A 14,877-nucleotide genomic window follows, 5' to 3' on the forward strand; every position below is an offset into this window, starting at 1 on the left:
CGTTGTTGGTTGCATTAACGAAAAACATGGGAAACCCCTTATAAGTGTAAGAAAAAAAAGGTATTGCAGGAGGGGCATCGACAAACCACCCTTAACAACAACTTAATGATTTTGAAGTTGTTTTCGGCATTAAGCATCTGTGCACTGCCATCCAGTGGGCACCGGGGAATTGGCTCCCTGTCACCCACCTCCCGCTCACCCATGCGGAGGTACCGCGTCCCTGCGCATTTTCAGTTACCTTAGGGGGGCTCCCTACCCTGTCCCAGCGAAGAGACGGGGCTGGAGGAGTGACGGTACCCTGGGGATGATGCCAGTTGTCAGCAGGGATAGCTACAGAACCCCGCAGTTCTCATCCTGGTCTGTGCAGCCCCATGTGGGGTTGTGGCAGAGCCAGACGTTATTGGGGCGCTCAGCAGGAGACACAGGGTGTTGGGAGCCTCTGAGGCAGTTGCCTGTAGTTCTCTGAGCAATCTTCCTCTTGCATTTCCAACCCCCTATAAGGAGAAGCCCTGTGCTGTGGGCAGAAGTGTATTTTAGAGCTCCCTCAAAGACTGAATCCCAATTACTTTATCAGCTGGTTTATTAAAAGGTAATTCCTATTTCCATATAAACTCAACTGGACAAAAACCCCAAGAGAAAGTTACATCATTCAATGTACCAAAGTACTATATGCACCTTCAGATGAATTTACAGAGGCAGCCCTCCGTGCTGGGAGGTGGTAAGCATGAAGACTTCAGTTGCACTTTACCTGATGGTCTGTTCAGACCCTAACTTTTGCATGTTGCATACTTGCTTTCCTGCTCCATGATTTCATTTTTAATGGCTATCACTTGTTCCTCTAGTTGTCTCAGTTGTTCTGCCTTGTCTTGTTTGATTTGATTCAGGTCCTGAAGCTTCTTCTCCAAATCTGGAAGAGTAGAGACATGCAATGATGCTCATATTTGTTGTGCAAGTAGAATCCAGGGATTAACAGTGTTTCTTTTCCCAGAAGTTTTAGAAGCAATAAGCCCATTTCAAATGGAGAATGTTATATATGCAACTGAAGGGAAAAGTCTGGCTCCTGGATTGCGAGAGACAGCCTTAAAGAAATCAATTTCTCAGCATGTGCTTTTGTCCATCAGCTAGGATGGGGCAGGACATTGAGCTCTTAAAGCAGTTTCCTTAAATAGAAACACTCAGAGGAACAGTGTGTCCACCGATGTGTGTAAAGCCTAGACAATTCGGGCGTAATGAGCTTAGGTCTCCCTCATTTACATGAATGTTTCTGTTGGTCCCTGTGGAGCTACACCAGCGGTACACACTGGTAATGATTCAAAACCATGTTATTCACTGCCCGTTTCCAATGCGCTTATCATCTGGGCATTTGGAGTGACTAGGATGCTCCTAATGCTTCTCCTCAATGTGTCTGCTCAAAGTATTTATTTGGGTCCTGTCCTGAAGAATTTGCTCCTGGGATGGAGTTTCTGCTTCTGTTTTGCTGATGTAACATGGTATTTTCAGACATTGAGCCTGGCAGGATCCTAGACCCAATGATTCCCAGTGGAAACGCCCAGACCTTTACTACAAGCAGAATTAGGACCCCTGTGTACAATTACATAAGATGTACTCTGCTGTTTTGGTGACTCTCTAAACCCACGGGAGAGGCTGTGTGAGGAGCAGTGCCACAGCAGCCACAGTCTCTGCTACCCATGACCCCTCTGTGTCCTGGCCGCATATCCAGGGCACATTGGCTTCAATCTCCATGGCAGTGCGCGTGGGCGATGACACCAGTGTGGACCGATGTGACCCAGGCATGTACTTCAGCCCTGCTGCTTGCTGTGGGACACGGGCATTTCTCTGTGTGCTTGAACAAGCCACTATTTGTACCTGGTTTGTTCTGCCATTGCTCAGAGATAATGTCTGAAGGGGAACAAGTATGGACTGATGAAAACCAGCTACCCTGCAGCTCTCGATAACACGAGCCACCGCGCGGGTCATGTAAGAAAAGACAGAACGCAGAGGAAAGATTTAAGGTCCAAATGCCCAAAGCAAGCGTATAAATCAGCTCCCTGATAAATCTACAGCTGAGTTTTATGCAGATTTTGCACTTGTCCTGCTTTATACTGTCTGAATCAAATCACTGCAAGTCCCTGTATGGACATTTCTTAAATTCTGCTTATAGCAACCAGCTTATGTCAGAAGCACATAAGCCAAATCAATTTTTCTGCTTTTAAACTGTTCAGGTAGCTTCAAGCAGGGATTTTCACCAGTTACATCGTTTTAAGCCTGATTTCAGGTGAACCTAGTCAGTTAGCGTTTGTGGGCAAGGACTTCAGTTTAATTCATGATTGTCACAATTTTCACCACTTGCTGTGAAAGTGAGAAAACCACCTGTTATTCTTTTAAATTTTTTTTCAGTCTCTTCAGCCAGTTTTTCTGCTTCTTTTTTCAGCTGCTTCACTTTTTCTAGTGTTACTTTTGGAAGTCCTCGGGCTTTTAGCTTTTCTTGAAGAATGGTGTACTTTCTTTTAATGTCAGCAAATTCCTGTAACAAAAAGCTGTTACTTAGTTTAAGTAACTTAGTTTAAGTTACTTAGTTTAAGAGCATCTCATAATTAATCTGGTGTACCAAAGGAGATTTTTATACCTTTTTTGAATATCCTCTTTGAATGAAACTTTAAACTTCTCATTCTCTTAAATCTTTAAATAAAAAATCGATGAGTGTACATTGAACAATGCTTTGCAAAACCTGATAAAATCAATTAAACTGCCAGTGAAGCAACGTAAGGGGTCAAGGGAGGGTGAGGATGTAGAGGAAATATGGTTTAAGATTTTTAAATCTTATGCTGGTTTTACTTCTTTTGATAGGGCTTTTCTGTAAAGTCCATTTTTTCTATAAGTTTTAATTAATATTTAATTAATTACCTCTAGCATATTTTTTATTATTTTATTTTTTTACATTTTTGGCTGTAGTAGTATTTACTAGCTAACTCCAATCCACGCTGATTTAGATTGCTGTTGAGGCTGCAGTTTAGATTTCTACTAGGTTTCATACAACCTGGAAGCTTGGTCGTGCTCCAAACTTGTGCTGTGAGTGCCTGGTTCTCCTTGCAATTTTAGCAAATTTCTGGCTGCCTCAATACCTTCTCAAAAATTGGAGCTACTGAAAAGCACCTGGCCAACGAAAAACTCCAAGTAACTCCCACAGCAATTTTCTCCAAAGGAGAATGAAGGAGGACATCCCAGACCATGGGATGAATGGCCATGCTGCTTTCAGCACTCACATATTTTAATATCTGGTTTTGTGATTTGTTCTGTTGTGTTTACTGGTGCCCATGGCGACTACGAGTCTTATACACAGTGGAAGGAAAAATGTCATGGAGTAGCCAGAGAAATGTGTATGTTTTCTTTCATTAAAGCAAACAGAAGTGTTTTTTGCCAGAGGCCTTAAAATAAAAAAGAAATTATTCTTAACCTGTGGCATTTACACTGCATGGCATAAGGAAAACATTAACACAGTGTTGAGGAGCACAGGGCAACACAATTATACTTCTGAACAAAAAATACTATCAAACATGGAAGGAATCTTTTTTTCCCTTAATATGTGGCAGGAAGGCTTACATTGTCAATATTCTGGGCTTGCTTGTGTGCTGCTTCTGCCCCTGCTCTTGCCTTTGTAGCTTGATTCTTGTTCATCAGCATTTTAGCCTGTAATGTGGCAATTTCATCTTCCATCTCAGACTGTTTTGCTGACAAGTCATTTAGTTCGTCGTTTGTCTTGTTCACTTGGTTCTCAGCCTAAAAGAGAGCAACTGAAGACTGTGGTTTCTTATGCAATCTCCATCCATCTTGCAGAGCACGGTAATGAGGGAGATTAATGTCAAGTCATTAACAAGAGGAGACACTTAAACATCATGGAATTGGTGTCGTATCTGTGCCACATTCTGGTTTTTTTATTTAAGTTTACATAAAGGAAACTTCAAGATAAAGTATCTTTTACTAAAATATATTTAGTAAATCAATTAAAAGATTTATAGTGAGATACCTGTGAGATTTGTGTTTTGAGGCCTCGTATCTCTTCATTTAACTTTATGAAGCTGTTTTTGGAGTGTCCTTGGGACTTCACAACATGTTTTAGTTTATTATTAATTTCACCCACAGGCAGAAGAGCTTTAGCTGCTTTGCTAAAATGGAAAAACAGAAGCATGTGTAGTTTTGCGGTGTGGAGAGCAAAGCAAGAACACATTTCAAATGCACGCATGCTCACATGCAGGAATGTTCCCTCAAGTCCAACAACAACCATTAAAATTGTGGTTTGTAAGCTGGCAAAGCAAAACCTCAGTAAGGGACCTTGTGTGAGCTCCTCTATCAAAGGTGAGACTGGGTGCTGCCGGCTGCCTGGTGCTGCACTTCTAGTAAGGAAAGCTCACTTACGGGTGAACGTATTTTCTCTTTCCCCATCTTAAACCTCCCAGTGAACCAGATGTAATGATCCACTAGGTCCACCATGGAAGCACGTAGCTGCCTTGGCCTCTGTGACTCAGCCGGCAGAGGAGCCAAGAGCTGGTGGGAGCTGCCTCCTTGCAGCATGTCAGCTCCCGCAGCCCGAGCAGTCGTGCCTCCATCCTGCTGGAGAGGCCCTGTGGAAAGTGCAAGCTGAAATCTGCTGTCATCTGAGCTTTCCCTCCAGTGTTACTAGGATACTGCCTGGGGTATGGAGCAGTCCTACTGCGCGCAGTGCCGCCCCAGCTGGAGTTAGCACATTGGTACGACAATGCCCTACTCACTCGGCTTCTTGTGCCTCCACCATCAGTGTCCGAGCTTCCTCCCTTTTTCTGTTTCTCTTACTCACATTCAGTTTGTACTTCTCACAGGGGTTCATAATGCTCCTGATCTTGCCAAGCATGCCTGTGAGCTCTCGTGGAGTCAAGGGGAGGTTTATTTGCAGAACATAATTTGCCACCTTCTCGATGTCTTCTGGAGGCGCGCTCTCATCTGCAACAGAAACAGAGCTAAGGGTATCCTGAAGGGGCTCCTTCCTCCCAGTGAAATGTAAATGATCACTACGGCTGCCTACCCTTTGAGTTATGTGGCAGAATAAAGCTGACAGGCACAGCAAGGGGGTAAGAGAATTATCTCCAACATTTTGTAATTTAATATTATGCTTCCAGGTACTGCTGTTAGTGTTGTCAGAGCTGGCTAAAATGAGTATTTGAACCCACTTTGAACTGGGTTATTAAAATTCTGATGTAGAACTGAGCCCGCAGAGGGTTTTAAATCGGTGCCCAGCACAGCTAGATGTGTCAGAGCCCATTTCTCCATCGGTCCCCAGATCAAAGAGGTGCTGGAGAGACTGGGGTGTGAATGGAGCTTGGAAAGGGTGTAGTCCCTTCCCTGGAGTCACCACAACATTGAGAAAGTGGTTCCTTCACTGGTTAATGAGAAAGGCTAAGCTACAGAGAGAATGTGGGTCAGACTCAGACAGGATGAGAATTTACAGTAGAAAAAATGTATTTTGACAACTCCCCTTAGAAACGATCTCATCCTTGTTCCTTGCTGAGAGGCACAGGCACACACGGTTAGTCAATGCCTTGTGAAGTCTCACCATTACTTATGTTTTCTGCTCACTTCCCTATATAGACAAGGCCTTGGGTGATAAACCAGTTGAAACATATTAAACGTTTTGCTAATGCTCCAAAGGAATTCACTAAGAATTAAATAGAAGGCATTTACTGTGCGAACAGTAGTGCATTCCTGAGAGCTATTTTCTGTAGAAATATATCTACTAAGAAACATAAAAGAAGAGCCAAAGGTGGAATTTTCAATTGCTATCAAATAAAAATCTAAGAATCTTAAGGACTTAAATGGATTTTTTCTTCCAATTCAATAAAATAACTTAAATGTTGCTAAACAAAGGAAGTCCTCTGTCCTCTACCCTCACTCCCATTTGGATGCCAAAGGACTGCCAACATGGAATCCTTAGAAACTTTTAATATTAGCTACATTCAAGAGATTAAAAAGATCCTACCACTTTTGAACTCCTTTGATGTGCAGCTGGTAAAAAAACTTAGGTTCCATTTCTTACAGCATTTTTCTGCAATTGTGAGGGTGGAAAAAGTTTTTAGGGTATATATGATTGTTTTGTTATTTTTTATGAGAACTGTGAAGTTCTACCAGAATCCTTTGATTCCTCGAGTTACAGCTTTACGGAGGCAACAGAGCAGTATGTGTCCTAATTCCCACGCTCCCTACAGAGAGCCTCTATTTATGGGCCTGGAAGAAGGGGGTGGAATAGCAATTTGAGGATGCATTGAAAATGCCTGAACATTATATATTGTATGAAATTATGTTAGTAGTCCTTTACTCAGATAAACCAGGAACTGAGGGAATTATTTGCATGCTTCAAATTAAGCAAATTAATAAAAGATGACAATCAGAACATAACAGATCTATTGGAAAAGTAATACAAAGTACTGTCACATGGGAAAAAGAAGCACTAGAAAAAAGGGATTGAAAAAGATTAGGAAGATCAGGAGGTAGACAAGAAATCTGATGTGTATGCAGCTAGACCATATTCTGGGCATCTATTATGCTCTATTATATTGTAATATATATTAAAAATAAGTCAAAAAGAACTTTGCATATTTACCTAATAAGAAGTCTCTCACTTTTCGGATGGACTCCTTAGTGATCTCTCGGTCAACCTCAATTTGATTCTTAGCTGTCTCCAGTTGCCCATTAAATTGTAAGCCTTTCAACTTGCTGTCTTCTGCCATTTTTCTAATGCTTTCAACCTGGAAATATTATTAGAAATAGCAGTGCCATTTCCTGGAGGTTATCTATCATTGTTGAGCTCTGACTCAAAAACAATTTTGATCCAAGCCTCAGCTGGAATCACCTGATGTGGCTTTGAAAAGTAGTAGGAGATCCCTTTGGGAACTCCAGAAGCTGCTACATCATGGCCTTCCTCTGGCCTCAGAAAAAGCCCAAATCAATTTCTTTCTGCAACCACTTCTAAACTACAGCCCCTTTTGTTTCTGAAAGAAGGTGCTGACTGTTATTTTCTATTGCAGTACTGCAGGATGTCAGTGATCAGATTCAGTACAGAAAAGGCGCATAATTTCATTTGCCTTTTCACATTGGACTTACTGTTAAAAATACACTTAAGAGGACACAAACGCAGAAGGTAGAGGTTAAGGCTTGTCTTTAAAGTTACATTTTGCCATTAAATTAGTATACTTGATAATTTAAATGAGAGCTTTAAATTAATCATAGAATTCCAACAGTATTTTGCTTTGCTGGGGAAATACAGAGGTACCAGCTCTCTGCGGTCTGCATAGGGAAGAGATTCACTGTCTCCCCATGCAACAAGAGAAATGGTGCTGTTTTTACTTCTGAAACATCTCAAAATGCTTCACTCATATTATCACAGAGCTGCCTGAGGCTTGTGAGCACCAAAGGCAATGTCCCGGCAGCCTGGCGCTCACCACCTCGGCAGTTGCCTTTTGCTGCTGCCCCTCTGTGTCCTGGGGCGCCAGGCATGTGCCCTGATTGCTCATTTCTAAACCGGTTAGCTGTGATGCAGAGTGTCTGGTGCATTTTAAAAAGAGGAAATGGATGCTCAGGCACCCTGCAGGGGCAGGACAAAGCCACAGCCGAATGGCATTTCTGTTGGAAAATGTGTTTTGCCTATAACTGTAACAGGCATCATCTCTGATTGTTAAGAACAAGCTGTCTTTACTGGTGTTTTGGGATTTGTCCATTTTGTTTCCTTGGCAGATGTTGCTTTGGCCACACTTTGCTTGAGTTATTTTTCACTGCTACTGTGCAGTACAGCTGACTATTGATGCCCTTCTAAACATCACTGCGGGCAGAAAAGCTTTGTTTCGAAATTATTTGCAGAAATTATTTGCAAAAATTATTTAATGGCAAACATAAGAGTAATATGAAGTTGTATAAATAGAGCTTAGTGCTCTACACAGCAGTAATCCCGTTGCAGTAAGCATGGGCCATGCTCAAGCTACTGACAAATGGTGCCATTTGAATCCTTTCCAATAAAAAGACAGACAATACTAGCCTGATGTCACCAACTGCAATAGGCACAGGGCACCATGACCTGTGAGACCTTGGCAGCTGTGAGGAAGAGGAAGGCACAGCTAGAGCCACAATCTCTTGGTGGGACTGGCACTTAATACTCCCAGTTCTGAACCATGGTAGGTCTATGGTGTTGGGACAGGGTCTATCACTATGTCACTGCTCTTTGTTCAAGGAGCAGATGAGTTTTTGTAGATTTGTGACCTCCTAAATCTCATCTTCCATCCATTTCACTGAACAAATCTAAGTTTGATATACAGCACCTGATTCTCAAGATTCTGTAGCTGAATAGTCAAGTTATTTAGCAACACGGCAGTCTTCTCAGCTCTCCTGAAGGCATCAGTGGAGCGAGGAAGAGCTCCGCTGCAGTTTGGGCCCCCACACTGCCTGCGTCCCTGACTGTCCCGGCACAAAGCTCCCCCGCAGGCTGCTGTGACACAGGGCTGGTCTGCTGGCACACCACAGATCTGCAATAAAGAAGACGCTTATGCCAGGACTCCTCTGGGGGCCTGAGATATGCTCCTGGGGGAAGGAAGATCATATGGACGTTAAGCATAGGATGGGATTTTCCTGAAGAGACAGTGGTCTGGTCTCTTCAAAGATGGCTGTTGCTGCCAGTACAGGTCCTCCTCCCCTAACCTGAAGGATGCAACAGCAGCCCATGGCTCCAAGTGTCCTTGCAGGAGCCATTTGTTGGGCTCCATGTGTTGCATTAACACCCTTGCTTCACTCCTCTTTGACAAAAGGGCTGAAACTGTCCCCTGACCATATCCAGCCCATGGGTCAATGGCTTGTTCTAAAGGATCCAGATCACCTCTCACACAACATGGTACCATGCCTGGCCCTCCATACATTTTGACACATATGTGAGGCTAAAGGCCTAGATGGATGATCTCTTCCGGATCTGGCAGGGCTGGATGAAGGTACTATTAGGTATTCACTGATGCCCCACAGAAGGGCAGAAATCCCTTTGTCTCCCATGGGTGATGCAAAGGATTTGTCAGCACTCTCCATCCACTCCAGGGCAAAGTTGCTCTGCTTCCTTTACGTTACTGAGGGAGGAGGTTGGGGGTTAATCTTTCTGAATCTACACTGATGTCCTCTTGTGACTAGAGAGTGCTTAAACAGTTCCTTGAGCTGAGTCTGCCCTGGGAGCAATGGCTTCCAGAAGGGTGGTAGTAACTACAGCTGAGAAGCGCAGCTGTTCCTGACATGACTGCTGCACGTCTGTGCCAGGAAAGTGTAATTTTTCCAGATTTAAAAATGCTTGTAAGTACTCTTTTAAAATAAAAACTACTAACAGCATCAAAAAGATTCAAAATTCACAGCGCCTACCTTTTCATTCAAGTTTTGGATGTTGGGGCTCTTTATCATCTTGAGCTGATCCAGCTCATTGCTTGCTTTCAAGGCCTGGTGGCCCAACATAGTGAGCATGTGGCTCCTGGTGTACTCTGAGTATCTTAAAATAGGGATTGTCCCACTGGTCTTCTGTTCTTCCAGCAATGATACTTCAAAGTGTTTCCTAATGTTGCTGATGGCCTCTGTAACAACAGAAATAGGGTTTAGTACTGACTGTATTTTGGTTGCATTTAATTAATGTATTTGCTTGAATTCAGGATAAAAGGTGAGTGACAGGTTTGCTGTCACTGGTGTTTGATTTGGGACAGCAAGGAGGGACAGGAGCTGTCATTTCTTCAGTCAAGCTTTTTAATCCTTTACTCAGCCAGTTGCCAAACAGGAATAGTTATTGATACTCATAAAACCTGCTAAAATTGATACAAATACAGTGGGTCCCATGTCATTCTTCAGAGTCCAAGGTGGATGAGAAGACAGTGGAAGATATAAAAGTATGAAGGGGATCCCATTAATGACACAAACTGCTACTAATCTGCACTCATCTCATGCTCATGCATTGCTGTCATTGTTGATTTGATAAAGCTCCTGTCGTTTATGCTGGTTTGAAGTTTAGGCAGGAGAACTGTTTCTGCCAGTTGTAAAACTTACTAAATGATCAGCTCTCTGATTGTGAGTCAGGAAAGCATTTGCCCTGTCTGTTCAGCATAGCACCCAGAAGTTAAATGCTGAGGCCAAAATTTAGATTACAAATGGGAATGTATAAGTTTTCTTTGGCTCTGGAAAATCCAATTTCAGGGTTGATGCATTTTAAAAAAAAAAAAAGCATTTCCATGATAAGCTTGTAGGCCAAGCAAAAAATACTTTCCAGCAAGAGTGTTTTTTGTTTGCTTAATGGAAGTTTTCTCTTAAGCAGACTCAAAAGGGTTGGAGAATATTACATTTTTTTGCAGATTAATATCCTAAGGAAAGGACTCAGGCCTTTTGCAAAACACATAATTTAAAGCTGCTGCTGCTGAGGCTTTCCAGATCTCCAGAGAACCCAAAGTTGTCCCCAGATCCCAGGCAGAAGTACGTGCAATGAGCCAGAACTGATGTGTCGGCAGTGAAAAAGCATTAGAGGTCATTGATTAACATCCTTCTTTGTGCTGGTAACCAACTCAGTTACTAGTTGAAGTCAATGGCAAGGCACTCGTCAATTCCTGCGTGCTTTGAATCAGGCTCTAAAGCCCTTGGCCTTGCTTTGATTGAAGCTGAACAATGTTTAGTTATGGTGTGGATCCAGGGCTGTTTAATTTATCTGTAACTCTTGGAAACAATGCACAGTTGAAAGTTAGCTCCTTATACAAAATAGCTGGCAAGAGGCTGCTGTAACTCCATATCTAAGCCAGAGACTGTTTTCTGTGCAACAATTCCATTGCAGGAATATTTTACAGGGGTTCAGCTCTCCATTAAGTGGCCCAAATGCATTTTTCACGCTTGGTTTGTGATGGACCTGTAGAGCTTCCAAGTTCCTTTACATTAAACACAGCGTCTTAGCACAGGCTTGATTTACAGCCTAGGAAGCTGCACTCACTGCATTACCATACCACAGTGGCTGCAAAGCCAGGGGCCAAGGCTAGAAAGCCATAATTTAATGAGAGCTCATAAACTTCAAACATTCTTTTAAGGACACTTGTGTCTTGTTTTTTTCTGGTGATTTTAATTCATCATTGAATATTGATATTTCCAGGTCAGCCAGCTGAATGTATGCCTGTAAGGAAGTCTCTGAGTCATGAATTCTTGTTCACTTGATCCTCTGCAAGGAGAGGGAGGTAGGAGCCTGTTCCCCACGTGTCTAGAGCACAAATGCCAAATGTACCTGAAGTGGGGTACACGACCATATCCTGTTCTACCCTACTTGTTTGGGCCAGCAAAAAAAGAGAGAGGAAAAAGCAGACACAGCCCTACCTAGCATGTGCTGCTGGTCCTGAAATGAAGATGGGGTGAGGGAGCCAGGTTTTCTCCCGGATATCAGAGAAGCTGGTTATCTTGAGAGAAACATTATTTCTGTGCTGTTAGATGCTTTGTAGCAAGACCAATGAATATTTGTGGCCCTGACCAGACATTCAGCTTAAATTCAAGGTCTTCCCCTCCCCACACCCCCGTGTGCTTTTTATAGGGTTGTTTATCCATCTCCTGAGGCTGAAAGACGAAGCGGGTTTGGAACACGACCAAACAGCACCACGGATGCTTCAACTGTGCATCCACTGACCTCCCTGCAATTTATTGTTTCTTTGCCTTCCTGCCTTTCTCAGCCTGCACAAGACTCAGCTGAGTTGGGAAGCAGAGCCTGGAAGAGCTGTGCTGACTGCTCACGAGGGACCTGAATGGAAGAGCTGGCTCCTGAGCTACTGCCAAGTAGAACAGGGCAGGGGACCCCTAAATCATAATTAATCCGTCTTTTCCCCTTTTCTTTCCCTCAGCTTTGAATTCTGTTGACTTTTCCTTCTTTTTTTTCCATCTCGTCTAGGCCAATCTTTTTCTCACCCAAATGAAACACAGAGGAACTGTAAATGGGAGTGCACTGCCTGTATCTTGTGTCTTCTGTGGTGTGCACCTTACCTTCTGGGGGTTCATATCTTGACAGCTGTCTCAGTATACTGCTGACAATCTGCTGCCGCTGTGGATGATCTAGCATATGTTCAAGATCCCCAACCAATACATCCCTGTCCTTCTCCAGAAACCAGTCTCTGACATTGGCATTACTGCCATTAGCAGCTGATGGACGCTACACTTAGCTCAAGTGCAGTCAGTGTAATGCTTTAAAAAATGCCAAGGAACTCCATTCTGACTTCACATTTTTTGATGATGGAGAACTAGTTCCTTACCACATAAAGTCATCTATTTTCCCATGGGAATACTAAGAAGTTGCACTCTGACTCTCTGCTTTAATTAAACAAACCATTGCTGTACAACATTTTAAAAGTATTTTTAAGAGCAAGAGGAGCCAGAAATGGGGAAAAAATCCTTTGCTATTCTACCTTATGATCTGTGAGTCTATACTGTGAAACTGGTGGCTTTTAAATCCTGATCGGGATTCATGAGACTTTTGACTGATGCGACCCTGGCACAGGCATCTGAAATTTAGGATTTCAGATGATAGAAATCATGGAATTTAAAGACAAAAGGGAGTTCGGAAAGTCAGTATAAAATGTTGTTAGTATTTATGTTGTTGTGCTACCATAGGAAGCTAAAACTTAGGGATCCTTGAAACATTGTATTGTTTGATTGTGAGAAAAACATTCTGAAATTTCATGGAAAATGTTAATCTATTTCAATTAATTGCTGGCTGCCTTACCTTTGAGGTTCAAGTAATGAAATCTTTGATGCAGATGCATTTTCTGTTGTAGAAGTTCATACACTAGGTCAGCTTCTTCCCTAATGTCTTTTATATTCATGTCAAGGTCAGGAAACTCATACAGCGTACTGTGAAGGGGATCCATTTGTGCAACTTTTTGTCTGAAAGGAAAATGGCAGTTATGCAGCAGTCAGACCAGATTGCTCTTAAACTAGAACTGAGATACACAATATTTTAGGGGACAAGAGATAAATTTCTAAATGAGCAGAAACATTTACTTTTAATGGCTTTTTTAGAAAACCCTTAGGATGAAATGGAAAATTCCAGCATTTAAGTATATGCCTGTGGGGGACAGATAATATGTATAAGGATTATTTTGTTCACAGATCTATTGAAAACAGTGATTTAGTAGTCCAGCATCTTGTGCTGATCAGAAGTGGGACTTGATGTGTGCGGATAGCTGGTGGAGGGAAGACTGCTTTCTCAGCCAAGGGTTTTTTTCAGGAGCAGCCAAGCCCTTACTGTACATAGCCCTGAAAATCCTTGATTCCTGAGAGGGCCTCCAGTGAAAGAACAGGGTGTCTCAAAATCCTTTCAATTTCAGAAATGGCATCTTCAAAGGCTTTGAAGCGCGTGTCACAGCTGGGCATTCGTCCTCCTTTATCTTTGCGATTTGCAGCAAACCTCATTAACCCCTGAACAGTCTGAGTGAGGGCAGTAATTTCAGTGTCCCACTGATCAAAACAAAGATGACACTGGCGGCAAGAGGGAAAGTCTTTCTCAAAGCCGCGGCCACACTGGTCGCAGAACCGGCCGGTGACACCAGCACGGCAGTTACACGTGCCGGTGGTTCTGTCACACTTGGGCTGGATGGTTCCCTCCGGGTTACACTCGCACACTGCAAGAAAGGGACAGCAAGTTACATCCAGGTTTTCCTTTTCTGTGGTATTAATGCATGCAAAAGGTACAATCATGCATTTCGAGACAATAAAAGCAAATCAGTGTTTGAGTTAGAGCAAAGTGTACTGCCTGGCTAATGGCTTTTCTTCCCTAACTTCCACGGTCCCATCATACCTGTAGAAGGAACAATATAGATAAATAATACAAACGCTTTTATCTATCTCATACACAGAAACATATGGAAGCTTGATTCTCTAGATATATGTCCTGTCTCCCTTGTGAATATAAATGTTTCCTTTGAGGCAGTTTCTAATCCAGTTGTCCCCACTTAGTAATACTTACAAATGCAATGCGTCTGGGGGTTGCCAAAGTAATTTTCCTTACATTCATCACAACATCTTCCGCTGTAACCTAGCTTACATGGACACTGGCCTGTAAGCTGTAAAGACAGTTAGGATTAAATAACTTCCTGCAGAGTCATATGGCTGGATATAAACTATTTACTGGGTCTCTTTTTCTCCCTGTGACTTATGTCATATAGCTATTTTGGGACTGCAGTGACACTGTTGCACATGGTCTCTACAATATTGACCCACCTTTCCCATCTTCCTCCTGAAAGTTGTGGGGAGAAAAAATTGACTTTGAGAGGTGGCTTTACTTTACTAATATGAAACATTTTTAATGTTCCAGTCTACAGATGCTCTTTGAGAACTCATCCTCTGTTATGACCCGAGAGAGGATTCTTTTGCTTTGCAAAACAGATTAATTTCTTATTTTTGCTGGAGCACAGTACTCATCTTAGCATCTCAACTTTTAACTACATGATATATTAACTGTAACGGAAAACCTTGAGGGTCCATTATGCACATTGCCCTAGGAAATTTATTTTGGAATTCAGCTATTAAATTAAACTGCAGGGAATTACATCTCTGATAACTGGTACAGCTCAGAAAAGCAGTAGAAGTTTTTTGAGGTTAAGAGCTGTATTTGCTGGGAAAAGTAATAAAACCATTAAATAAACTGGAACAAACAGAAAATATATTGAAAGGAAAATGTGAAAGCACATCAGAAAGAGCTTAGGGTAAGCTCCTGGTGTTCTCAAGTTAATAGCAAAACTGGTGTTGACTCCAAGGGACCATGGTTTTACCTCTCTATTCTGAAATGCTATTTTATTTTTTCTACATTCTAGCCCTAAAAAGTGCACAGGAATT

At 42.4% G+C, this 14,877-nt stretch overlaps 1 protein-coding gene across 1 annotated transcript in view; it reads right to left on the reverse strand.

Moving 5' to 3' along the window:
- Window positions 1-354: 354 nt before the first annotated feature.
- LAMB4 (laminin subunit beta 4) overlaps window positions 355-14,877 on the reverse strand; it is a 44,044-nt gene continuing 29,521 nt past the window's right edge. The window contains exons 26-36 of the mRNA XM_064445142.1: window positions 14,009-14,105; window positions 13,289-13,664; window positions 12,767-12,927; window positions 9,409-9,614; window positions 8,337-8,540; window positions 6,629-6,773; window positions 4,767-4,974; window positions 4,025-4,163; window positions 3,601-3,777; window positions 2,371-2,524; window positions 355-907 (exon numbers count right to left, since the gene is read on the reverse strand). Coding sequence (XP_064301212.1) covers window positions 768-907; window positions 2,371-2,524; window positions 3,601-3,777; window positions 4,025-4,163; window positions 4,767-4,974; window positions 6,629-6,773; window positions 8,337-8,540; window positions 9,409-9,614; window positions 12,767-12,927; window positions 13,289-13,664; window positions 14,009-14,105 — 2,007 coding nt within the window. The 3' untranslated portion in view covers window positions 355-767. The remainder of the gene's footprint in view (window positions 908-2,370; window positions 2,525-3,600; window positions 3,778-4,024; window positions 4,164-4,766; window positions 4,975-6,628; window positions 6,774-8,336; window positions 8,541-9,408; window positions 9,615-12,766; window positions 12,928-13,288; window positions 13,665-14,008; window positions 14,106-14,877) is intronic.

Source organism: Phalacrocorax carbo, chromosome 1 (assembly GCF_963921805.1).
Source record: "Phalacrocorax carbo chromosome 1, bPhaCar2.1, whole genome shotgun sequence".
In the NCBI taxonomy this organism is placed as follows: domain Eukaryota; kingdom Metazoa; phylum Chordata; class Aves; order Suliformes; family Phalacrocoracidae; genus Phalacrocorax; species Phalacrocorax carbo.